General features: G+C 42.8%; 1 protein-coding gene across 2 annotated transcripts; it reads left to right on the top strand.

Moving 5' to 3' along the window:
- The first annotated feature begins 467 nt into the window (after window positions 1-467).
- On the top strand, window positions 468-26959 carry COMMD6 (COMM domain containing 6). Of its 2 annotated transcripts, XM_073670344.1 has the most exons (7): window positions 468-581; window positions 2192-2250; window positions 9480-9545; window positions 10089-10165; window positions 12518-12683; window positions 20236-20373; window positions 26022-26959. In XM_073670344.1, the coding sequence occupies exons 1-7, from the start codon at window positions 545-547 to the stop codon at window positions 26070-26072; spliced, it is 594 nt and encodes a 197-aa protein (XP_073526445.1). In that variant the 5' UTR covers window positions 468-544; the 3' UTR covers window positions 26073-26959. The 2 variants fall into 2 exon arrangements, with proteins under 2 accessions (XP_073526445.1, XP_073526450.1); XM_073670349.1 differs by lacking the exons at window positions 468-581; window positions 2192-2250; window positions 9480-9545; window positions 10089-10165 and having other exon boundaries at window positions 12524-12630.
- The last annotated feature ends 124 nt before the right edge of the window (window positions 26960-27083 follow it).

Below are 27083 nucleotides of genomic sequence, written 5' to 3'. Positions count from 1 at the left end.
AAGTATTAAATAAAAACATCATATATTTAAATCTAAACAGAAATGATCACAAGTTATTTAATAAAGCTATAATGTGCTGTACTTTACAGAACGGAAAAGACAACGTTCTCCCCTGGAGTCGGCTACAGATGGGCTCTTCCTAAATCAGAGAGCGTGCTGTGGAACGCAGTCTACCCAATAGACTTACGCGCTGGAACGTGTGACGTTTGGGGGCGTGGTTAGCCCAACCCACGTGCTTAGCCCAACCCACGTGCTTAGCCCAACCCACCCATTTCTTTGCGTTCCAAGCCTCTTAATGACTGCGGCACGTTGTTCTTTTATTCTGCTCTTCTGGACACCTTTTTTGGCAGTTATATAAAATGTTGGCCCCTGACTGATGCCTAGTACAGAATGAGTGGGAATCCTAATATCCGGCTGTTAAAGAACATTATTCATTGTAGAGGGAAAGTGATGCCCGGTTTAAAAATGGTGGTCTAAACATGCAGGTGCTGGTCACGTGAGCTACAACAGCTCACGTGACTTTTCGCGGGGTGTGACGGGTTATATGGCTACGAGGGAGATGTATGAGCTGTCAGAAGCTGGTATGTTACTCGTCGTGTGTTGTATAGTGTGGGATGGGGGGCTTACTGCTGGGGTCTGCGGAAACCCCGACCTCAGTGCAGCTGGATGAAGGTTATTATTCTCTGTTGTCAGCCGTATGTAGAAGCCTTCTATACTGGGTGTGGTGCTTGTCAGCTGGCCGCCTTATACATTATTATATACACACACAGCAGCGTTACAGTGACGTCACAGCTGATCAGTGCACATGTATCCATAAGTGTAGTGGTGGGGACATAACATTACAGTCAGTGCTCGCCAGCATGAATCTCAATAGAAAACATATCAGGTGGTAAATGCCCTAGAAAGTGACACAAATAGAGGGCAATGTATGGTGGTGCAACCACTGCGACCCCCACCCATCACAGCAATGAATGAAGCTGTAGTGCCGCAGCTGCATGCTCTTTCCATGGCTCCATAGACGGCTGCTGTACTCCGCAGACTCACACGAGTGCTCATTACGACTTCATTCACACACAGGATTCTTTGGCCCCTCTTTTCAGAGTTAGACTGGGTCCCAGCAGCCGGACCCCCAGTGATATCCTATGGATAGGTGATATGAGGGTTCTCCTAATAAATCCTATTGATATGTGCACACCACATGCGTGAGTGCCCGGACCAAACCGGCAAATGGTTCTAAAAACAACAAGTGTCATGCAAATGTTCTCCCAACAGCATCCAATATTATAGGGACCTGACAGCTTGGGAATTCTACGCCATTTTACTGAGCAGACTGATATTTAGGTTTTGTAGAAAAAGATTCAGTGTAAGGGCTCGTGTGGTCAACCTTATTTTTGGTCCGACAAACCATCAGATCGAACTCGGACCAATGCTACACTATGGGGCCGTGCACATGTCCCATTTTCTTTTTGCTTGAACAGTGTCCAAGGAAAAAATTGCAGTATGCATGATTTGCTTCTGATATTCGGATCGCACTCTGCCACGCAAGTCAATGAGAAAACATCAGGCTGCACTCGGATGACATGTGAGTGCAGTGAGATTTTCATGGACTGACGGAATGGAGATCTCCCCCCCATCATCATCATCGAAAATCCGATCACACTGTGATGAAACTCCAATCAGAGTTTGATCAGTGTGATTTGCATAAACAGCCAGATTCACTCAGATGAAAAAATATATGGTCGTGTGACCTTGGCCTGAATTGTATTTTATTCATTGAAATCTCTGCTCATTCTGGGGTTAGGAGTCGGGAACAGTCCTGACCAGTAGTTGACACTCATACAGAGAAAGCTGTCAATCACTGATTAGGACCGCCCCCTTGACTGCTAAATCCAAAATCAGCAAGGACCTCAGTGAATAACATACAAGTTATATTGAATTTTTTCCCACCTACATATATATCAGTGTGCTGAGCTTAACCTGTTGTATAATATCCTGCTGGGAGATCAGACTGAATGGTCATTGTGACAGGTCTGGTGGTCAATTTGCTATAAAAGAGAAAAAGTGCAGTATCAAGAGAGATTACGAGCAAGTGTAAAAGATCCCGGTTCAAAGTCCCCCCTTTATTTGTTTCAGTTGCTGAAAACATCACATGTAAACTAGCACTGTGATTTATTTTCCCTCTTGATTGCAGGATTTGAAAAGTCAAGTGATTTGATGAAATTGTTGCCTCCTGATCTGTTTGCTGAACTGGTATGTGCCACTTCTCTGTTTTAATACATTGCTGCTTGTACACTACATCTACACTAGAAAACAGAGACTGAGGTATCAAACGTATGAAAAGAGTCAGAGGAACAGATCTTTAAATATGTTTAAAATTCAGGACATGGAGTCGGAAAGCTAAAGTTCTCCTCACTCTGACAACTTCATAAATGGCCAATAATTAGTCCTAAATAATGTTATTCACTGACATTCTTTAACTAAGTGAGTACACCCCTAAGTGGGCACAATTTTACCATTTTCAAAGTGTCAATATTTTATATGGCCACCATTATTTTCAAGCACTACCTTATTGGAGTTCACTAGAGCTTCACGGGTTGCCACTAGAATACTCTTTGACTCCTCCATGACAACATCACAGAGCTTGTGGATGTTAGAGACCTTGCTCTCCTTCACCTTTCGTTTAGGTCTGGAGACATGCTTGGCCAGTCCAGCACATTTACCCTTAGTTTCTTTAGCAAGGTATTGGTCGTCTTGGAGGTGTGTTTGGGGTCAAGTTATACTTACATGTGGCCCAGTTTCCGAAGGGAGGGGATCATGCTCTGCTTCAGTAGGACACAGTAGAGGTCAGCATTCATGGTTCCCTCAATGAACTGTAGCTCCCCACAGCTGGCAGCGCTCATGCAGCCCCAAATCATAACACTGCCACCACCATGCTTGACTGCAGGCAAGATGCACTTGTCTTTGTACTCCTCACCTGGTTGCCACAACACACACTTGACACCATCTGAACCAAATAATTTTATCTTGGTCTCATCAGACCACAGGACATGGTTCCAGAAAGCCATGTCCTTGGTCTGCTTATCTTCAGCAAACTGTTTATGGGCTTTCTTGAGCATCATCTTTAGAAGAGGCTTTCTTCTGGGACGACAGCCATGCAGACCGGTTTGATGCAGTGCATGGTGTATGGTCTGAGCACTGAAAGGCTGACACCGCACCACTTTAACCTCTGCAGCAATGCTTGGTTGAACATGGTGAGGCCTGTTCTGAGTGGAACCTGTTTTGTTAAACCGCTGTATGGTCTTGGCCACCGTACTGCAGCTCAGTGTCAGGGTGTTGGCAATCTTCTTATAGCCTAGGCCATCTTTATGTAGAGCAACAACTTTTTCAGATCCTCAGAGAGTTCTTTGCCGTGAGGTGCCATGATGAACTTCCAGTGACAAGCATGAGAAAGTGTGAGAGCGATAACACCAAATTTACCACACCTGCTCCCCATTCACACCCGAAACCTTGTAACACTAATGAGACACATGACACCGGGGAGGGAAGATGCCTAATTGGGCACAATTTGTCCATTTTCACTTAGGGGTGTACTCACTTTTGTTGCCAGCAGTTTAGACATTAATGGCTGTGTTTCAGTCATTTAGAGAGCACACCAAATTTACACTGTTATACAAGCTGTACACTGACTACTTTACATTGTAGCAAAGTGTCAAATCTTCAGTGTTGTCCCATGAAAAGATATAGTAAAATATTTACAAAAATGTGAGGGGTGTACTCACTTTTGTGATATACTGTATGTATATATAATTATACATATATGGGCAACACGGTGGCTCAGTGGTTAGCACTGTTACTTTGCAGTTCTGGGTTCAAATCCCACCAAGGACAACATCTGCAAGGAGTTTGTATGTTCTCCCCGTGTTTGTGTGGGTTTCCTCTGGGTTCTCCGGTTTCCTCCCACACTCCAAAGACATACTGATAGGGAATCTAGATTGTGAGCCCCGATGGGGACAGCGACAATAATGTATGTAAAGCGCTGTGCAGTGTGATGGGTCTATATAGGAAATGCATAATAAATAAATATACATTTTTCTTTTAGGCTATGTTCACGCACGTTGTGCTTTGCACCGTATTTTGCAGCAGATTTTTCTGCAACTTTTCAGCTGCGTGTAGCAATACCAGCAAAGTGTATGAGAAACCAGAATTCACTGTTCACACATGTTGCTTTTTGTTTGCTGCATATTTTCTGCCTTGCTTGCATATTTGGAAAATAGAGCATGTCACTTCTTTCAGCGTATTTGCTGTGTATTTAGCTGTGTTTTTTTTCACCCATAGGAAGTAATGGGTGGTGAAAAATACGCAGCAAAATACGTAGCAAATACATGCGTTTTTACGCAGCTCTTTTCCTGCTAAAGAAAAGTTAGCAACAGATTTGCATCAGTAAAAAACACAACGTGTGTGAACATAGCCATAGAGTTGGAGTTTGTGACATTTTTAATACTTAATTACCGTATTTTTTGGATTATAAAACGCACCTAGGTTTTAGAGGAGGAAAAAAAAAAAGAAAAAAAAAAAAATGTAAGCAAAAAATGTGGTCATGATGCACTTTTAAGGGGGAGGGGGTCTTCTGCTGACACTGGTATTGGGGTAACGTCCCCCAATTCTGACAATATCCCCCATCCTGGTATATATGCCGCCCCCCTTCCTTTTATTTGTGGTCCCCATCCCTATTCTGGTATGCATGGCACCCCTCATCCCCTGTCCTGGTATGCATGGCACCCCTCATCCCCTGTCCTGGTATGCATGGCACCCCTCATCCCCTGTCCTGGTATGCATGGCACCCCTCATCCCCTGTCCTGGTATGCATGGCACCCCTCATCCCCTGTCCTGGTATGCATGGCACCCCTCATCCCCTGTCCTGGTATGCATGGCACCCCTCATCCCCTGTCCTGGTATGCATGGCACCCCTCATCCCCTGTCCTGGTATGCATGGCACCCCTCATCCCCTGTCCTGGTATGCTTGGCACCCCTAATCCCTGTCCTAGTATGCATGGTCCCCCTAATCCCCATCAGGCTGCACATTAAAAAAAATAAACACTCCTACTCACCTCTCTTCTCTCTCCTCCAGCGCTGCGTCCGGTCTGCCTGCACTGATCTCTCCATGACGTCTCTGCCATGCGCGGCTCACATGGAGAGATCAGCTGCCGGAAGTCACTGCTCCCCACACCGGGTCTGTGTGCGCGGGGAGCAGTGACTTCACTCTCCTTCATAGCCGGCACACAGCGGAGCCGTGCTGCTGCTGCTGCCGGCTATCTCCTGTGCCCGCTCATTAAAGGGCATGAATATTCACCCCCTCCCCACGCCCATGGGCGTAGAGAGAGGTTGAATATTCATGCCCTTTAACAGCGGGCACAGGAGATAGCCGCAGCGTGGCTACACTGTATACCGCTATTAAGGAGCATGAATATTCAGTGCTCCCCACGCCTCATGGGCGTGGGGAGCAGTGAATATTAATTTTCTTTAGCAGCGGGGACAGTGTAGGCTGCAGCAGGCGGCTGCTGCCTCCTGTGCCCCGCTCCTCCACCGATACCGCTCCCCCCACACCCCACATAAATATACACCCCCCCAACATTCGGACTATAAGACGCACCCCCCATTTTCCTCCAAAATTTTGGAGGAAAAAAGTGCATCTTATGGTCCGAAAACTACGGTCTACACAGCTGTCGTAGGAAAAAACTGAGACTTATCTATTTCTGTGCAGGGACACGATGATACAGACATTAGAGCTTGGGATTCTTTGTTTGAGTTAAAATATTGTTTAAAAATGGGCAGTAAAATGTTTTGCCTCACAAAAAAAATCAGCTGTGACCCCGTGCTGTAATGTCTGTATACGCTCTTCCTTCCTCACCTGCCCAGGGGATGTGGTATGATCAGACCATGTTCCTGCACGGTCAGACACAGTCATTACACAGTACACAGCAGGGGCACGTTTATAAGATTATCTCAGCACAGGAACATTTTTTTTTTTAAACACATTCAATTGTGGAACTTATTATTATTCCAAGATGTGTTGATTAAAATGTATCTTTGTTCGTGGCACAAACCATTTAAATCTTCCCAAAACTTTGAAAAGAAATATCATCAATCCTCGTACATATGTCAGAATAGGAATTGTTCCAAGTCACCACCAAGATGTGATTTTAGTGAAAATGGCTTTTATTTAAAAACTTAGTACCCTTTTCTAGCTGTATACCCAGGTACAGTGGTGGCCAAAAGTATTGACACCCCTGCAATTCTGTCAGATAATACTCAGTTTCTTCCTGAAAATGATTGCAATCACAAATTCTTTGGTATTATTATCTTCATTTAATTTGTCTTCAATGAAAAAACACAAAAAGAATTGTCCTAAAGCCAAATTGGATACAATTCCACACCAAACCTAAAAAAGGGGGTAGACAAAAGTACTGGCACTGTTTGAAAAATCATGTGATGCTTCTCTAATTCGTGTAATTAACAGCACCTGTAACTTACCTGTGGCACCTAACAGATGTTGGCAACAACTAAATCACACTTGCAGCCAGTTAACATGGATTAAAGTTGAATCAACCTCTGTCCTGTGTCCTTGTGTGTACCACATTGAGCATGGAGAAAAGAAAGAAGACCAAAGAACTGTCTGAGGACTTGAGAAACCAAATTGTGAGGAAGCATGAGCAATCTCAAGGCTACAAGTCCATCTCCAAAGACCTCAATGTTCCTGTGTCTTGCGTGCGCAGTGTCATCAAGAAGTTTAAAGCCCATGGCACTGTGTGGCTAACCTCCCTAGATGTGGACGGAAAAGAAAAATTGACGAGAGATTTCAACGCAAGATTGTGCGGATGGTAGATAAAGAACCTCGACTAACATCCAAACAAGTTCAAGCTGCCCTGCAGTCCGAGGGTACAACAATGTCAACCCGTACTATCTGTCGGCGTCTGAATGAAAAGGGACTGTATGGTAGGATACCCAGGAAGACCCCACTTCTTACCCCGAGACAAAAAAGCCAGGCTGGAGTTTGCCAAAACTTACCTGAGAAAGCCTAAAACGTTTTGGAAGAATGTTCTCTGGTCAGATGAGACAAAAGTAGAGCTTTTTGGGAAAAAGCATCAACATAGAGTGTACAGGAAAAAAAAAGAGGCATTCAAAGAAAAGAACACGGTCCCTACAGTCAAACATGGCGGAGGTTCCCTGATGTTTTGGGGTTGCTTTGCTGCCTCTGGCACTGGACTGCTTGACCGTGTGCATGGCATTATGAAGTCTGAAGACTACCAACAAATTTTGCAGCATAATGTAGGGCCCAGTGTGAGAAAGCTGGGTCTCCCTCAGAGGTCATGGGTCTTCCAGCAGGACAATGACCCAAAACACACTTCCAAAAGCACTACAAAATGGTTTGAGAGAGAGCACTGGAGACTTCTAAGGTGGCCAGCAATGAGTCCAGACCTGAATCCCATAGAACGCCTGTGGAGAGATCTCAAAATGGCAGTTTGGAGAAGGCACCCTTCAAATATCAGGGACCTGGAGCAGTTTGCCAAAGAAGAATGGTCTACAATTCCAGCAAAGCATTGTAAGAAACTCATTGATGGTTACCGGAAGCGGTTGTTCGCAGTTATTTTGGCTAAAGGTTGTGCAACCAAGTATTAGGCTGAGGGTGCCAATACTTTTGTCTGGCCCATTTTTGGAGTTTTGTGTGAAATGATCAATGATTTGAATTTTGCTTCATTCTCTTTTGTGTTTTTTCCTTGCAAGCAAATTAAATGAAGATAATAAGACCAAAGAATTTGTGATTGCAATAATTTTCAGGAAGAAACTGAGTATTATCTGACAGAATTGCAGGGGTGCCAATACTTTTGGCCACCACTGTACATGGAATAATTAACATGACCTGGTGTGGAAAAAGAAAGTTAAAAGGGGTATTCCCATCTTCAAGATCCTATCTCAATATGTACTGGTGTAATAATAATATTAGCAAATACCTCCAATTAAAAATGTAGTATCGTTCTTCAGATTCGTTATGTCTCTTTCCTCATGTGCAGGCATTGCAGGACCTTAGGTATCCATGGCTACGACCGCTGATATAGTGACAGTTAGCTAGTTGCCAGTGGTCGTAACCATGGATACCTAAGATCCTGCAATGCCTGCACATGAGGAAAGAGACTTAGCGAATCTGAAGAACGATACTACATTTCTAATTGGAGGTATTTGATGATATAATAATAATACCACCTACATATTGGGATAGCATCTTGGAGATGGGGCTACCCCTTTAATTCAATGGAATCAAGTCTTGGTATTGTCCTGGAACTACATTGATTCCCTGTGAAGGCACCAGAACTACTTGAGATCCCTGTAATCAATTGACGTATCAGATTATATCTCATTCTGTTGGACGTTGTATGTTTGTCCTTATACCTTATGTCAGAATAGCACCATCATTTATTAGTTTAGATTTGATGTGGAGCAAAGTAGCTGCGTAGTTGGTAATAAAACTGTTACTTTACTTGATACGGGCATGAAATACCAACAGTATAAACCCACAATGCTGATGTGCGGATTTTCCCCTACGGTTTTCTGGCGATAGCCTGCATTTCTCATTCAGGACAAAAATGCATAAATGAGCTCCGTTTGAACAGACACTAATGATCCTTGTTTTGCAGTGCACAGCGATGTCCATCTTCCCTGAGCATAAATAATGCTCTACATTAGTTTTACAGCAGAAAGTATTTATTCATATAAAATATTTTCCAATCTTGGGGGAGAAGGGTTGAACTTGATTGACCTAGGTCTTTATTCAACTTGCGTTACTATGTAAGTTTCCATTATTTTACTAAGATGTCTTCATATCTCCTTAGGGTACATGCACACGGTCAGTAAACGCTGCGGATTGGACGCAGCGCAGTTGCGCTGCGTGCAATCCGCAGCGGCCTCATGTTAGAGCATAGTGGACGGGATTTTAAGAAATCCCCTGTCCACTATGCGTCTCTGTGCTCATGCGGCTCACCCATGAAGACGGACATGTGGCGGGTCTTCACAGACCGCAGCATGTTAATTTCTCTTGCGTAGACTAGCATCAGTGCAATGTATAGGATTCGGTGAATCCACATGGTTCAATGAACATATGCGGATTCACCTGCGTGCAGCACTTTGGAAGCAGCACAAGTATGCTGCATTCAAAGTGCTGCCAAAAAGGATCGTGTGCACATACCCTTATACCCCCCTTCACTGCACTGTAAGCCTTGCTGTAGAACAATGGTTGTTCAGTAGTTGTCCCCAAGTTTTGTTGGGAAGTGGAGTTTTGCAATGACATGAAAGCCAGGTAAGGACAGATGGGAGTCCTGGCAATTTTGCCCCAATGAAGGGGGAAATGATGGCAAATCCTAGTGTTTTTCATCACTTCTTATAGTGGGAAAACATATTTAAAGAACATTTTCATCTTGTTCTTTCAGTGCCAACAAAGTATTCAGCATCTCCAATGTCAGAACACGGGCGTAGACCAGACACTTCTCTGTCAGGTAAGAACTAATGAATGGTTAATAGGGCTTGTTACAGGCTGACTCTAATATATTATAATATGAACGTCCAGTCACAGTGTATAGTTATGTCGGTTTTCAGTAGCGGCATGTGTGCATTTATATTTTCATATGATCGTATATTTTGCGCCCTATACATCAAAACTGCCTTTTGTGGCAGAAAAAGCCTCGTCAGAAAACAAGCAAACATATATTCTTGGCCCCCCTCATCCCTGCAATAACAAGGTGCAGGGTTCGTGGTCACCTGGCTGCTCTATAAATGGCTACCATGGACAGGCTTGGTGCTAGCCACTGTTTACCTGATCCTTGGGTAAATCTATTGATCCCCGGCCACTTCTCCTGTCGTTAGCTCATAAGTAGTAAACCATAATCCTCATATTTTTTGAAACCTTACTTTTCATCTATGAATCTTGTGTGTTGTTTTATTTCATCCTATGTGAAGATGGTGTAGAAATTGTGCTTTACTGTTACCAGAAAGCAGTGGATTATGGCAGCTCGTTAACAGTGTGTCTTTCTCATTAATAGAGGTTTCAAGCAGCCGGAGTGGACACAAACGTAGATGAAGTTAGAAATGTTATAAATGCAGTGAACTATCTCTTCAGGTAAGTATGCAGGACCAGAGTGCGGAGGGCCCACAGGCGGAAATGACTCTTGGGGTCCACGCTACAGCTGTATACAAATACCTGTGTTGCATTCTGACCCTAAAACCGCAGCGTGTCGACTGTAAAATATAGGTGACTATTGCACAGATGCTGGGCCCACACCAGAATTACAATGTACAGGTATGGTGGTTCTTTGATGAAATCAAGTTATCATTTATAACCATTGTATTTCTATACCGCCAACATATTCTGCAGCATTTACAAATCAAAGGGAACTTGTACAAACAAAATGGGACATAATACAGCAATACAATGTTCAACAATTAAAACAAAGAGTGAGGGCCCTGCTCACAAGCTTTCAATCCATGAGACTACAGGACAAGTGATAACTTATTGGTAGGTGGGGGTCCGACCTCTGGGACCCACACCGATCGGCAGAATGTGAAACTATTATTCCCAACGGGGCACTCTTATCCCGGTTTGAAATGGAGCGGCAGGTTAGATGTCCGACCACCAATCCAATCATTCTCTGTGTGATTGATGGAAAAAGCCGAGCGCAGCACTTGGAAACCCCCGAGGGAATGGATGGAACAGTGGTGGAACAAGGCACTCATTTGTAATGTCCATCCTCTGGAAAGGTGATAACTTGTTTTCACCAGAGATTCCTTTTAATTGCATTTCTGCACTGCGTAATACTATGTCACAGGACATGGAGGGGTTAAACTTTCAAGTATTTATTCTAATGGAAATAATCTCCTTATTTCTAGAAAAGAGAACAAGTTATCTCCATATACATAGCGACTGAACTATCCCACATACAAGGGACAAATACTGCCACACCATGATGCCACATATTACCACTATATAGCAACCAAATAATACCACCATACTGATCATAACCACAAACTACAGCATGAACACTAAAATTGTCACCTGTGACAGTTATACCAGGAGCTCTGTAAATAGTATATAGTGTATAGTATAAGTGTACAGGTAAATAGACTCACTGGTGAGGTTTCCAATTGAAGTTATTCATCTTTGCTTCTCTTCTTCATCCAGTACTGGTTGGTGTGACTTTCTCCTGCCACGACTCGTCCCTGCAGAATGTAATACACCGACATTTATTGCTTATCACTTCTAGAGCACCCTCCCCACTTTCTCTCCGCTACTAAACTGCATCAGAAGAAAAAGAAAAGTTCCATAGTGCCACCCTGGTGCCCCACACAGTAACAGTACCTTCCTTTTGTTTTCCCCACAGTAACAGTATCCCCCAAATTAAACTTTATTACAGTAGTGTTGTTCCCCTTATTACCACCTCATAGTAGAAATTGCCCCCAATAATGCAAATGTCCCCGTTTGTGGTACCCGTACAATAGTAAAATTCCTCTTTGTGGCCCAATATAGTGAGAATATCTGCTCAAATACTGCAGTAATGCCCCCTCCCCAGTGGCACCAATACAGTAGTAACCTACACCTTTTCTGCCCTCATGCAGTAATAGCATCCACCTTTTATGCCACAGTACAGTGGAAATGTTACAAATTGTGACCCCATACATTAACAATAATATATGAGGCCACATTATTATGCTAGAAATTTTAACTACCCAATGCAATAAATATTAGATATGATGGATCGGTAGGTTATGTAGAAGATGTGGCGGATTTGCACGCAAATTTAAATATCAGATGTTCATGAGATTGTACCAAGCACCAGAAACCTCATCACAAACATCTAACCATTTTGTCACCTACATATTTATGGGGCGTCTGTTAGCACAAACTGACTGTTCAAACAAGCTCAGCATCTTGTAAGCGACAGTCGGAATTAAAATCATACTGTAGTGTCCAAATCTGTTGCGGAGTTTGACAGAAATTGTTCTTTATTCAAAAATGAGGTGCTTGGTGCACCCATGGCATGGCCAAGCAGGTAAATGCACCTCCCCCAAGTTGTTTTCCATCTTGCTCTGCCCTCCTTTTCCGTCATTGACTGCTCTGGCTTTACAGGAGACTGATGGAAAACAAGTAGCTGGGAAGGTGCACTGACCTGATTGACAATGCCCAGGAGGCACCAAGCACTTCATTACAATAAATTGTGACAAACAAAGCACTAGTGGTAGGATTTATATCACTGCTATGTCCCTTACGAGGTGCTGTGCTCGGTTTGGACAGTCACTTTGTGCTGACATTCCTTGTAATGCTAGCATATGGCTTGGTCTCATAAATGTATATAGTTCTCACTGGATACAGACCAGCTTGGCACCTTCTGAGCGCACAGTTGGCATTTTGTGTAGATTTGTAGAGTATATTTTTCTCTCATAATTTTTGCACTACTACATTGTTCTTTCTTAACAGCAATGCTGCAAAACAGGGACTGTCCACAGAGGCATTACTGAGCACTGTTATAAGTCATTACAAGCTTCCGAAGCAGACTCTGCAGGTCATTCGCCACGTGTGGAACGAAGAGGGTAAGAAGCTGTGCGACATTGAACGTTCCCGGGACCTGTTACCGGCTGCACAGGTGATGTATTGTGCTGTCATTTCCAGCTCACCGACTGGGTCAGATCACTTGGCTGGCCCCATAGATCCTTACCTGTAAGGGTGCTATTAGCTGATCCTGACATGTGATCCGATGAGTGCGTGACAGTGTAACTGATGGGTATGTGTATATGTGCGTCCTTTTACATGGTGGACTTATGAGTGTGTGCACCCATGTATCTAGTGACTGCACTCTGGTGCGGGGGAGCATCTGATGATGGCACGTACTGTTAAAGGGGTATTCTTATCTGGGGCATTTATGGGTGTATCTATAGAATTTGCCATAAATGTCCGATTAATGCTGGTCTCACCACTGTCCATTCATTTATATGAGAGTTCCAATAATTACTGAATTACTGCTCCCGGGCCCTGTTCTCCCAGTGATGGGCCCACATCGATCAGCCATTTATAGCATGTCCTAACAATATGGCATAAATGTCTCAGATAAGCCCCTTAAAGGAACATTAAAGAGATCTGTCAAAAGGATTTTACTACTGAAACTAGTGCTATGGCTTCGTAAGTCTTATTACATTATTAACCCCTTAAGCCCCGCGGGTGGTTTGCACGTTAATGACCGGGCCAATTTTTACAATTCTGACCACTGTCACTTTATGAGGTAATTACTCTGGAACGCTTCAACGGATCCCCCTGATTCTGAGATTGTTTTTTCGTGACATATTGTACTTCATGATTGTGGAAAAATTTCTTCGATATCACTTGCGTTTATTTGTGAAAAAAACGGAAATTTGACGAAAATTTTGCAATTTTCAAAATTTGAATTTTTAAGCCCTGAAATCAGAGCGATATGTCACACAAAAGAGTTAATAAATAACATTTCCCACATGTCTACTTTACATCAGCACAATTTTGGAACCAAAATTTTTTTTTTGTTAGGGAGCTATAAGGGTTAAAAGTTGACCAGCGATTTCTCATTTTTCCAACAAAATTTACAAAACCATTTTTTTAGGGACCACATCACATTTGAAGTCACTTTGAGAGGTCTTTATGACAGAAAATACCCAAAAGTGACACCATTCTAAAAACTGCACCCCTCAAGGTGCTCAAAACCACATTCAAGAACTTTATTAATCCTTCAGGTGCTTCATAGGAATTTTTTGAATGTGGAAGAAAAAAATGAACATTTAACTTTTTTCACAAAAATGTTACTTTAGACCCAATTTTTTTTATTTTCACAGGGGTAACAAGAAAAAATGGACCGCAAAATTTGTTGTGCAATTTCCCCTGGGCACGCAGATACCCAATATTTGGGGAAAAAACACTAGGGCTCGGAAGGGAAGGAGCGCCATTTGACTTTTTGATTGTAAAATTTGCTTGAATAATTAGCGGACACCATGTTGCGTTTAGAGAGCCCCTGTGTGCCCAAACATTGGAGCTCCCCCACAAGTGACCCCATTTTGGAAACAAGACCCCCCCCAAGGCACCTATCTAGATGCATAGTGAGCAGTTGCAACCCCCAGGTGCTTCACAAATTGATTCGTAAAAATGAAAAAGTGAAAAAAAAAACACTTTTTCATTGTTACGAATCAATTTGTGAAGCACCTGGCGGTTCCAACTGCTCACTATGCATCTAGATAGGTGCCTTGGGGGGTTTAGTTTCCAAAATGGGGTCACTTGTGGGGGAGCTCCAATGTTTGGGCACACAGGGACTCTCTAAATGCAACATGGTATCCGCTAACAAATTGAATGGAAAATCGGCTCAAATTGTTAGCGGACACCACATTGCGTTTGGAGAGCCCCTCTGTGCCCAAACTTTGGAGCTCCCCCACAAGTGACCCCATTTTGGAAACTAGACCCCCAAGGCACCTTTCTAGATGCATAGTGAGCACTTGGAACCCCCAGGTGCTTCACAAATTGATTCGTAATAATGAAAAAGTGAAAAAAAAACACTTTTTCATTTTTACGAATCAATTTCTGAAGCACCTAGGGGTTCCAAGTGCTCACTATGCATCTAGATAGGTGCATTGGGGGGTCTAGTTTTCAAAATGGGGTCACTTGTGGGGGAGCTCCAATGTTTGGGCACACAGGGACTCTCCAAATGCAACATGATATCCGCTAACAATTTGAGCCGACAATTTGTTAGCGGATATCATGTTGCATTTGGAGAGTCCCTGTGTGCCCAAACATTGGAGCTCCCCCACAAGTGACCCCATTTTGGAAACTAGACCCCCCAAGGCACCTATCTAGATTCATAGTGAGCACTTGGAACCCCAGGTGCTTCACAAATTGATTCATAAAAATGAAAAAGTGTTTTTTTTTTCACTTTTTCATTATTACGAATCAATTTGTGAAGCACCTGGGGGTTCCAAGTGCTCACTATGCATCTAGATAGGTGCCTTGGGGGGTCTAGTTTCCAAAATGGGGTCACTTGTGGGGGAGCTCCAATGTTTGGGCACACAGGGGCTCTCCAAACGCAACATGGCGTCCGCTAACAATTTGAGCCGATTTTCCATTCAATTTGTTAGCGGACACCATGTCGCGTTTGGAGAGCCCGTGATGTGCCTAAACAGTGGAGCTCCCCCACAAGTGTCCCCATTTTGGAAACTATACCCCTCAAGGATTTTATTAAGGTGTATAGTGAACATTTTGAACCCAGAGGTACGGCACAGAATTTGTTTACATTAGGTCATCATATTGAATAAGTTGTCATTATTCTTGAGCGCAAGTGCTCGCTACTTGAGTTTGCATCGGGTACTCAGGTATGCACCATGTACAGCGTGTGCTCGAGTGACATGCTCGAGTCCCTGCTCCGCATGTTTCACGGTTATTAGACACCCAAAAAAAAACATGCGGGGATCGCTCGTGCATGGCAGGCAATCCCCGTAAAGTTTTTTGGCCGCGAAGCATATGGGGCAGAGACTCGAGCATGTCACTCAAATACCCACGATACTCAATGCATACCAGAGCACCCGATGCAAACTCAAGTAGCGAGCACTTGCTCTCAACACTAGTCGCCATATCGTCATCTTTTTTTCTTACTTTTGAAAAAAACCCTAGCCCCAGCACAACCCTAGCCCCAGCACAACCCTAGCCCAAGAGTTTATTTTTGACGCCGTTCCTTGTGCGGTATAAGTGATTAGACGACTTTATTCTTCGGGTCGGTGTGATTACAGCAATGCCAGAATCATATGGGGTTTTTATGATTGACAGCTGTCAAGACACTAAAAGACGCATTTTTTGTAAAATCTAGTTTTTGCATCGCCATATTTTGAGAGCTATAATTTTTCCAGATTTTGGCAGACAGTCATGTGACGGCTCGTTTTTTGCGGGATGACTTGACGTTGTTATTGGTGCCATTTTCAGGCACGTGACATTTTTTGATCGCTTTCTATTCCGATTTTTGGGAGGCAGAATAAACAAAAACCAACAATTCAGGAATTGTTTTTTTTTTTTTTTTTTTATTCTGTTCCGCGTGTGGTAAAATTGATGAGGTAGCTTTATTCTTCGGGTCAGTACGTTTACAGCGGTACCACATTTGTATCATTTTTCTATGTTTTGGCGCTTATACACAATAAAAGCTATTTTATAGAAAAAAATATTTTTTAGTATCGCTTTATTCTGAGAGCTATAACTTTTTTATTTTTCGGCTGATGGAGCTGTATGGCGGCTTGTTTTTTGCGGGACGAGATGACGTTTTCAGCGGTATCATTTTTATTTATATGCGTCTTTTTGATCGCGTGTTATTCCACTTTTTGTTTGGCGGTATGGTGATAAAGCATTGTTTTTTGCTTCGTTTTTTTTTTTTTTTTTTTTTTTTTTTTTTTTACCGTGTTCACTGAAGGGGTTAACTAGTGGGACAGTTTTATAGGTCAGGTTGTTCCGGACGCGGCGATACCAAATATGTGTACTTTTATTGTTTTTTTTTTAATTTTTTTATAATAATATTTATTGATGGGTACATTATATTTTTATTTTTGTTGTATTATTTTTTTATAATATTTTTGCACATTTTTTTTTTTTTTTTTTTTTTTCACTTTCACACAGTTTATACACTTTAGTACTTTGTCCCACTCTGGGACTTTCACTTTTTTTTTTCTGATCGCCTGCATGGCACAGGAATGGAGCACCATCCCTATGCCATGAAGGCTGTCAGAAGTGCACAGTGTGAAGATTGCTTGGAGATGCACTGCGCATGTCCAAGCAATCTTCCTGCTCTCTGGTGACCCGGATGTTGTCATGACGACATCGGGTCGTCATGGCAACACCCGGGAAGCCTTTGCAGACTGCGCTGGAAGCCGGAAGAGGAGGTGACTATCGCCGATCACCTCCCCTTGCCCCCGCAATGCCGCGATCGACTTCGATCGCAGCATCGCGGGGGTTAATGTGCTGGGAGCGGTGCAGGACCGCTCCCTGCACATAGTACCGGGTGTCAGCTGTGACAATCAGCTGACACCCGGCGGCGATCGCGCCCGCACAGCCTATGTGCGCGCACGATCGCGATGACGTACTAATACGGGTCTGGCTCTTAAGTCCCAGGGCACAGACGCGTATTAGTACGTCAGATGTTATTAAGGGGTTAAAGTGTGTGACCATCTTGTAGTAATCTAACGTGCCAAGGGCTGAGAAAACAAGCTATGAAGTCGCATGTCAATTACCCTGGAAGTGCGGGAAACCATTTAGATGTACTCTGTGCATTTCCTATATGTGGTTCCTCCTTTCCGGCACGTCAGGTTTATTGTTGTACTAGGACCAATGCAGATGCTCCACTAGTTCCAGTACTACAATCATGGCCAAAAGTATTGAGAATGAGACAAATAGTAATTTTTCCAAAGTTTACTGCTTCATTTTTTGTAATGGCAATTTGCATATACTCCTGAATGTCAAAGAGTGATCAGCTTAACAGCAATTACTGTACTTGCAAAGTCAATATTTGCCCAGAAAATGAACTTTAACCCCCAAAACACATTTCAGCATCATTGCAGTCCTACCTTAAAAGGAGCAGCTAACATCGTTTTAGTGATTAATCCATTAACACAGGTGTGGGTGTTGATGAGGACAGGGCTGGCGATCAATCAGTCATGATTAAGTAAGAATGACATCACTGGACACTTTAAAAGGAGGCTGGTTCTTGGTATCATTGTTTCTCTTCAGTTAACCATGGTTATCTCTAAAGAAACACGTGCAGCCATCATTGCACTGCACAAAAATGGCCTAACAGGGAAGAGTATCGCAGCTACAAAGATTGCACCTCAGTCAACAATCTATCGCATCATCAAGAACTTCAAGGAGAGAGCTTCCATTGTTGTCAAAAAGGCTCCAGGGCGCCCAAGAAAGACCAGCAAGCGCCAGGACCGTATCTTAAAACTGTTTCAGCTGCGGGATCGGACTACCAGCAGTGCCGAGCTTGCTCAGGGATGGCAGCAGGCTGGTGTGAGTGCTTCTGCACGCACTGTGAGGCGGAGACTCTTTGAGCAAGGGCTGGTTTCAAGGAGGGCAGCAAAGAAGCCACTTCTCTCCAGAAAAAACATCAGGGACAGACTGATATTCTGCAAAAGGTACAGGGAGTGGACTGCTGAGGATTGGGGCAAAGTCATTTTCTCTGATGAATCCCCTTTTCGATTGTTTGGGACATCTGGAAAATAGCTTATTCGGAGAAGAGGTGAGCGCTACCACCAGTCTTGTCTCATGCCAACTGTAAAGCATCCTGAAACCATTCATGTGTGGGGTTGCTTCTCAGCCAAGGGAATCGGCTCACTCACAGTCTTGCCTAAAAACACAGCCATGAAAAAAGAATGGTACCAGAATGTCCTCCAAGAGCAACTTCTCCCAACCGTCCAAGAGCAGTTTGGTGCCCAACAATGCCTTTCCCAGCATGATGGAGCACCTTGCCATAAAGCAAAGGTGATAACTAAATGGCTCATGGAACAAAACATAGAGATTTTGGGTCCATGGCCTGGAAACTCCTAAGATCTTAATCCCATTGAGAACTTGTGGTCAATCATCAAGAGACGGGTGGACAAACAAAAACTAACAAATTCTGGCAAAATGCAAGCATTGATTATGCAAGAATGGACTGCTATCAGTCAGGATTTGGTCCAAAAGTTGATTGAGAGCATGCCAGGGAGAATTAGGCTGAGTTCACACGATGCGTTTTTCATGCGTTTCCGCGGCGTTTTTGCAGTTGCGTAAACGCCGCGGAAACGCATGAAAAACGCATGGTAGAAGGGCAGCAATGTTCCCCAATGGAAATCCGCATGTGCTGTGCCCATGATGCGGATTTTTCCGCAGCGTAAACGCTGCGGTCAAAAATCCGCAGCATGTCAATTAATTTTGCGGAAACGCTGCTCTTTTGCCGCTATTGACTTGCATTAGACCGCATGGAATCCGCATCACTGTATATGTTGATGCGCTTTTCATGCGGTCTAATGTGCGGATGGTACCCGGGTGTGGATGAGAGGACTCTCATCCAGACCCAGGTACCATTAAAAAAAAAAGAATAAAATAAAAAATATATATATTCTCACTTTCTGACGGCCCGCGCACTTCGCGGTTGAATGAAGGACCTTCGCTGACGTCAGAGTCATGTGACGGGTCACGTGACGCTGACGTCGGAAGGTCCTACAGTCTTCACTGCCGGCAGCCGGGACCGATGAAGCAGGACACCGGGGGCCATCAGAGGGTAAAGTATAGATTTATTTTTTATTTTTTGACATCACACACTATATAAATCCATGCCGGTTGCATGGATTTATATAGTGTGAAGTTGACAAGCACTTTCCAAGTGATGCTAAAATCGCTTGGGAAGCGCTTGTCAACCCGCATGCGGAAATGAAAGTGAAGACCGCTTCACATCCGCATGTTCCTGGCAGGAAACCGCATGTACAATCCGCATGCGTTTTTTCCTGCCAGAGAGATGCAGAAACGCTCAGGAAAAAATCCTGAGCATTTCTGCATCGTGTGCACATACCCTTACAGAGGTCTTGAAGAAGAAGGGGCAACACTGCAAATATTGACTTGCTGCATTAACTCATTCTAACTGTCAATATAACCTATTGGTACTCATAATATGATTGCAATTATATTTCTGTATGTGATATAAACATCAGCCAAACACTAATAAAAACCAGAGGCCAGCAGATCATGTGAAAATATAAGTTTGGTGTCATTCTCAAAACTTTTGGCCATGACTGTACGTACAATCAACCTGCAGCTCCCCTTTAGGAATTACAAGAGACAGTGGGGCACTGGGGCAACAATGAATGGAAATGTACCCCTCAGATCAGAATAGGAAGTTGAGCTGGAGGGTATGAAATGTACAGGACAGAGGGGACCACCCATGACATTTCTGCACAGTTATACAGTTGTAAGATGTTAAGGGGATATTGTGCAATATCTCAGCTATATCTTAAATTAACGGAATTTCTCAGTTTAAATAAGCCCCTTATTTCATTATTGTCAAGAGTCACAATTAAATCCTGCGTATTATTTTCACTTGCATTCTTTTTATTGCTGTGTACATGATCTTTAAAGTTAGAGAAACTTTGTATTGTTTTCAATTGCAGCTTCTTGATTTTCAGTGGAAAATTGGAATGGCCATCAGTTCAGATGGCTGCAAATCCCTAAATCATCCTTATGTCACTGTGGAATTGAAAGTTGCAGAATATTCTGGCCAGGTGCAGAACAAAGTCTTTGAGATGACTATTCCTGAGTTTCAGGTTTGTACAGATGCTTTTCACCATGGTATCAATGAGACTTAAAGCGAATCTGACTCCAGGTTTTGCTACCTGATCTGAGCGCAGCATAATATTGGGGCAGAGACCTTGATTCCTGTAACCTGCCACTTACTGGACTGCTAGCTATAGTTTTCATAAAATTACAGTTTTAGCGGGAGATTATCACTAGTGGACTAGTAAATCTGTTGCCAGATAATCCAACCTCGCCCTCACCACTGATAGGCAGCTTTCTGCCTATGCACAGGGTACACAGAAAGAAGCCAATCAGAGCTGAGGGCGGGGTTATGCAGAGCTCTAGAGAACTGCTAGACCTGCAGCAGATAAAACCATTTTTAATCAAAACTGCAGCGACCAGTAAAGTGAGTGTTGCATAACTGGAATCGGGGTCTCTGCCCCTACATCAAGTTGCTCTAAGAAGGGGTAGCAAAAACCTGATGATTCTCTTTTTAAGGCATAGTGCCACATTCACAAGAAAATAATTGTAGTGCAAGACTCTCTGATAACATTATTTTCTAAATCACGTTATAACAGTTTTTTTGCTGATAAAGATAAACCACAGTATGGACCACCTGAAGTCTGTGTTGTGGGCTGCACTAAATCATGCAGCGTCCTGCTCTTTGACATTTACAACGAGCGCTGTAATATCCTATGCCGCTTGCTCCCGCACTGAACACTGTCACCTAGCAGTATGACAAGGACACTGTCTAGTTTAATGTAGCATGAAGCACAGACTTCAGGTGGTCCGTGCTGCGGGTTATCAGCAAAAACTGCTAATAGTGATATAAAAAATGATTACACTGTGTACACAATTATTAGCCAATTTTGTATTTTTGATGATTGATTAATTTTATTATTGAACAATTACACTGTCAGTTAATCCAAATGGGTAATAAACCTGAATATTTAAGAAAGTAAAAGTGAGGATTTGTCTCTTAGGAGAATATCTGTGTGTGCAGAATTATTATGCAAATGAAAGGAAAATTTACGTTTTTTCAATCTCAATTGTTTTCATCTGCCAAACAAATCAAAATGATATTTTTTTTTTTTGAAATGTCAGCAATTTATTTTCATACATTGACCAATATATTCCCCCTTCTATTTAATAACACATATAGGACTTCCAACCATGGAGTCTGTCACTTTCTTACTCTTCACTATCAATTTTTTGGGCAGCACCAAGCACAGCCTCCCAGACACTGGTCAGAGAGGTGGACTGTTTTCCTTCGCCATAAATTTCCCATTTAAGAACTGCCCACAATCTCAAAGCATCCCATATAAATCTTGTAGATGACGACCCATCAATAAAACAAAAATGTTCAAGTGCTAAGAGTAGGGCAGCCAAAAAGGATTGAGGCGTCGTGTATATCCCCCCTGAGACCTCACAACACCCATCTACAGTTGTACCTGTATAGCCGAGAAACACTCCTTGGCAGATACTTCACCAATTTAATATAGGGTATGATTGATTCAGACTCAATGGCTATGTCTATTCTTGACAAAGAATGGTGGGAGGCGGAATAACAGGAATATTGTCTGACATCGGGGTGCCGTATTCTCCATGGGTCCACCATTGCCTACCTCCTCTAATGTAGAGATGTATATGGCGCATTTTGAGGAATATTTCCCGCATGAAATATATCCCGGAAAGGAAGAAGGTAGGTGTTAAAATCTCCTACTATACCGGAGTCTCTGGAAGGGAATTTATAAAAGAAATAATCCTTTTGAGGATTTTCGCTGTGTAACGGGATGGAATATACAGAGCTACTATAATAACGTTAATATTGTATATGGTACAAGCAAGACATAGCCATCAATGGAAGATTTATATTTTAGAGGAGGAACAGCTAAATGAAATCGACCTATGCTCGAAAATGCTTACTCCCCGTGCAGGAGTAGAAAAAACTGAATGGTACTCTGGACCCACCCACGACCTCCTCTCCGCCATTTTTTTTAACAGTTTCAAGAGTGCTGCATCCTTCTGTGAGACTTGTAACAATTTTTCACTTTTCAGAATCTGTTAAATCTCCTTTTCGGCCTGTTTTGCTTGAGATAAAGAAGCTGCCTAATAATTCTGCACACTTTGATGGAGGGTGTTGTATCTTCAGGCCTCACCCTCCCTCATTACTCAAATACACATCACCTGAAAACTTCTTCCAATAAAATGATGATTTGGTCAAAATACTCTCTTACCTAATAAGTGTGTACACTGTAGAGTCTTCCTGCACTGTTACTGTTGTTCTTTTATAAGTAGAGGTACACTTTAACCCCTGAAAGTCATGATATCCGCTGTACATGTAGCAGACACCAGATGCGGGTGTATAGAGCGGGCTTACAGGTTTACAGCCAGGACCAATCGCGGGTGGAGCAGAGTGGCGCCCGTGATTGTTAACCTGTTAAATGTTGCTATCAAACTCTGACATGCACCAGGATGGGGGTGCGTCATTCCATGCCCCCATCGGTGTGCCCGTGATGTGATGGATTGCTATAACAGCCCGGGGTCTGCTGAAGACCCCCACGCTTGTCATTACATAACTCCTTTGAAACCCTTCTTGTGGCCAGGCTTCAAAGGAGAATGTGATTTCTGTGTTATGGCATTCCTGTATATAGCACAAGCGAACAGACTATCGCAGCCTAAAGTCCCCTAAGGGGACTAATAAATACTGTGAAAAGTAAAAAAAAAAAAAGTTTAAAAAAGAAAAAAACATAAAAGTTCAAATCACCCCCCCCCTTTTGCCCTGTTAAAAATAAAGATTTAAAAAAAAAAAATACACATGTGGTATCGCAGCGTTCCGAAAAGACCAGTCTATCAAAATACAAAAATAATTAACCCCATCAGTAAACGCCATAAGTTGGGGGGGGGAGGGGATCAAGAACTCTAAAATTCCGGGTTTTTGGTCGCTGCAATTCCACAGCAAATGCTGTAACAAGCGATCAAAATGTCACATCTATCCCAGAATGGAATCAATAAAAACATTGCCTTGTCCCGCAACAAATAAGCCAACAAACAGCTCCATCACCCGAAAAATAAAAACGTTACGGGTCTCTGAAAATGGCATCACAACCCCCAATTATTCTTTTTTTTGCAAGCTAATTTTTTTTCACTGCTAAAATAATAAAAAAAAAAAAAAAACAAGAAAAAAAAACTGGATTTGTTTTGGTATCGCCATAATTGTACTGTTGAGCAGAATTATATTGTGAGGTCTTTTCTACCACAAAATGTACACTGTAAAAACAATTTCTAAAAAACAATGTCAGAATTGTGGGGTTTTTGTTTCAGAATTTTTTTCCCCCATTTTCCTGTACAGTATGTGGTAAAATGAATGATATGGTTCAAAAGTACAACTTGCCTTGCAAAAAACAAGCCTTGATATGTCTATGTGGTCAGAAAAATAAGCATTATGGCTCTGGGGAGGAAAAAAGAATCCGCAAAACAGAAATTGTCCCCGTCATGAAGAGTTAACCGCTTCCTGACCGCCCACTGTACATAAACGTCGGCGCTGCCTGGGCTCTGTGCAGCGCCAATGTTTATTAACGGTCGGTGGTCCCGCAGCCCTCAGGACCCCCAGGGCCCTGCAAGCGCTACGGGTGCGGTGCAGAGCGACAGCTCTGACAGGGGACATCATCGGGACCTGATTGGATCAGGTCCCAATGATGTTAACCCTTTGCTATCTTCTATATGCCGCGATCTATAGCGATCGCGGCATTTAGAAGATGGTGAGAGGAGAGGGGGTCGTCTACTTACCTCTCCGACGGCCCCCTGATGTCTGACAGGACCTGCCGTTGTCATGGCAGCCGGAGGTCACATGACCGCCTCCGGGTCTGCCATGTACGGTGTCCTGCTGCTAGACTTCAGCTGCAGGCTGAGTCTAGGAGACAGACAGTGTAAAACTGTCAGCAGAGCTCTCATGCAATGCAATACATGTCTATTGCATTGCATGAGAACAGTGATTAGAAAAATAAAAATGAATGTCCCATACAGGACTAAGTAAAAAAAAGTCTAAAAAATGTTTTCAAACTGTTAAAAAAAAAATCATAAAATATTAAACCAATAAATCCGTATATTTATGCAAAAACAAAAAAAAGTACACATTTGGTATTGCCGCGTCCGAAACAACCCGATCTATAAAACTGTCACACTAATAAACTCCTTCTGTGCACACCGTAATAAAAATAAATAAAAAACAGATTAAAAAAAACTATGCTTTTACATCATATCGCCAAACAAAAAGTGGAAAAAAATGCGATCAAAAAGCAAAATGGAAATAAAAATGGTACCGCTGAAAACGTCATCTTGTTCCGCAAAACAAAAGCCGCCACACAGCTCCATCAGCCGAAAAATAAAAAAGTTATAGCTCTCAGAATAAAGCGATGCAAAAACAATATTTTTTCTATAAAATTGTTTTATTGTGTAAAAGCGCTAAAACATAGAAAAAAATACGGTAAGTGTAGTATCGCTGTAAACGTACTGACCCGAAGAATAATGCTGCCTGATCACTTTTACCACACGCAGAACGGCATAAAAAGAAAACCTCAAAAAACAATTTTCGCCAAATTTCCGATTTTTTTTCACAAATAAACGCAAGTGATATCGAACAAATTTTACCCCTATCATGAAGTACAATATGTCACGAAAAAACAATCTCAGAATCAGGGGGATCCGTTGAAGCGTTCCAGAGTAATTACCTCATAAAGTGACAGTGGTCAGAATTGAAAAAATTGGCCCGGTCACGAAGGCAAAAACAGGCTCTGGCGCGAAGTGGTTAAATAGGTTTTCCTAATAACAACACCATTTAGCACTTATCCACAGAACCGGTGAAAAATGTTAAATCACTGATCACCATCGCAAGGGACCAATATCTCCCTCTACTTCATACCTGGATGGCCACTGTGAGGGGCATTGTATTTGTCCGTTTTTCTATGCATTTCTTGGCTGTAAACAGCAGAGCTCCTTATAGAGGAACAGCGCCCATGCTTTACTGATGCTATATAAAGCCCTCACCTTGGATTATATTGATACCTCATTGTATCTCAGGAGGGGGGCCGCAGTAATCTAACTGACTATCTGAAAGTCATTGATGCAGTGTTACTTTAAACTTCTGTATCTTAAAGAATGAGAAATGAATGGTCAGCCCCTCGCTGCAGCTTTTAATTTTGCTGGAGACATTGGGGCATATTTATCAAGCTAAATATGCCAGATTTCTAGTATAATTTGCACCAAAAAAAACTTTTTTTTAATTCCTTCCACCTTATATGACGTGTTTTAGACAAATTTTTTTGACTTGTCCAACTGGGGGGCATGGCCTAGCTGAAAATAGGTGCGCATTATCGAGCAACACAAAGCAGCAAAATTGTGGCACACATTTCTAGCACAAAGTAAGTCAACTAATAGGGGGTGTAAACTTAGACTAGACTGTCCGAAATCTAGACAAATTTATCAAACCACATGGACCACTTTGATAAATTTGGCACACTTTCAGACGGTGTTGTCTAAGTTTGCACGGTATAAGAATTATATATAAGACCTGACCGTACTTTCCTGTGACTTTATTTCCAGGTGTAATTGTGTAATACAGATTTGTACGACTTGTGCTAATGTATTGTATTGTCTTGTCTTTTTATACTTTTTGCAGCATTTCTCCAAGCAGTTTAAGGAGATGTCAGCAGCTCTGGAGAATGTTTGACACAGTATTTACCCAGGAAAACCAAGAAAAGATGATTTGAAGTTTTTCTCACCTCTCTCATTTTTATTTTATGTAAATGTTAGGGCCTGTTCACACTGCGTTTCTGCAATATGTTCGGGGGTTTCGTCTGAGTTTTAGTACCTCTGATGGAGCTGTAGATTGCTGCGAAACAGACAGAAATTAAATAAACTGTTTATAAAAGTATCTCTTTTCAGACGGACACAGAAACGTAGTCCAAATCTTCGTCTAAATCTTATTTTTAGGGGAATTCAGAGAGAAGCCCCCGGATGCATAAACAGGGCCATAAAGATTATTTGGCCTTCAGTAAGTCATCACTTTATAAATAGATGTACTATTGCACCCACAGATGGGGTGTCCTAAGCAGGCATTGGATGCTGTCCATAAAAACACCTTTTTAGGCTGTGTGCCCACAATGCAGTTTTAATGCATTTCCATGGCAGCATTTCCGCCGCGAAAATGCATTAAAACCGCTCGGTAAGTTGTCTCTCATGTTTCCCAATAATAATCTGCATGTTCTGTGCACATGCTGCGGAAATTTCCGCTGCGGATTATCATTGCGGAAAAATCCGCAGCACAACCATTTATTGTGCGTAATCACGGCGAAATTGCCACCATTGACTTGCATTGAATCGCATAACATCCACATGTATACATGGGGATGTTATGCGGTTCAATGTGCGTATGGTACCCGGGTCTGGAGAAGAGGAGACTCCTCCAGAACCGGGTACCATTAGTAAAATAAAAAAAGAATTGAAACGTAAACAAAACATTTATACTTGCCTCTCCGGCGGCCCCCGGTCTCCTCTCCGGTGGCGTCCTCGGCGTCCCGCGGTGTTCTGAAAGGACCTGCGGTGACATCATTTAGTCATGTGATGGTCACTCGACTGCTGACGTCAGCGGTCGCGTGACCTGCCAGCTGACTAAATGACGTCACCCCAGGTCCTTTCAGAACACCGTGGGACGCCGAGGACGCCACCGGAGAGGTAAGTA

This window comes from Phyllobates terribilis, unplaced genomic scaffold (genome assembly GCF_046119375.1).
Source record: "Phyllobates terribilis strain yellow unplaced genomic scaffold, ASM4611937v1 Scaffold_2__4_contigs__length_985480577, whole genome shotgun sequence".
Taxonomy (NCBI): domain Eukaryota; kingdom Metazoa; phylum Chordata; class Amphibia; order Anura; family Dendrobatidae; genus Phyllobates; species Phyllobates terribilis.
The sequence above is the reverse complement of the archived record's forward strand: the minus strand, read 5'-3'. Positions and strand labels throughout refer to the sequence as shown.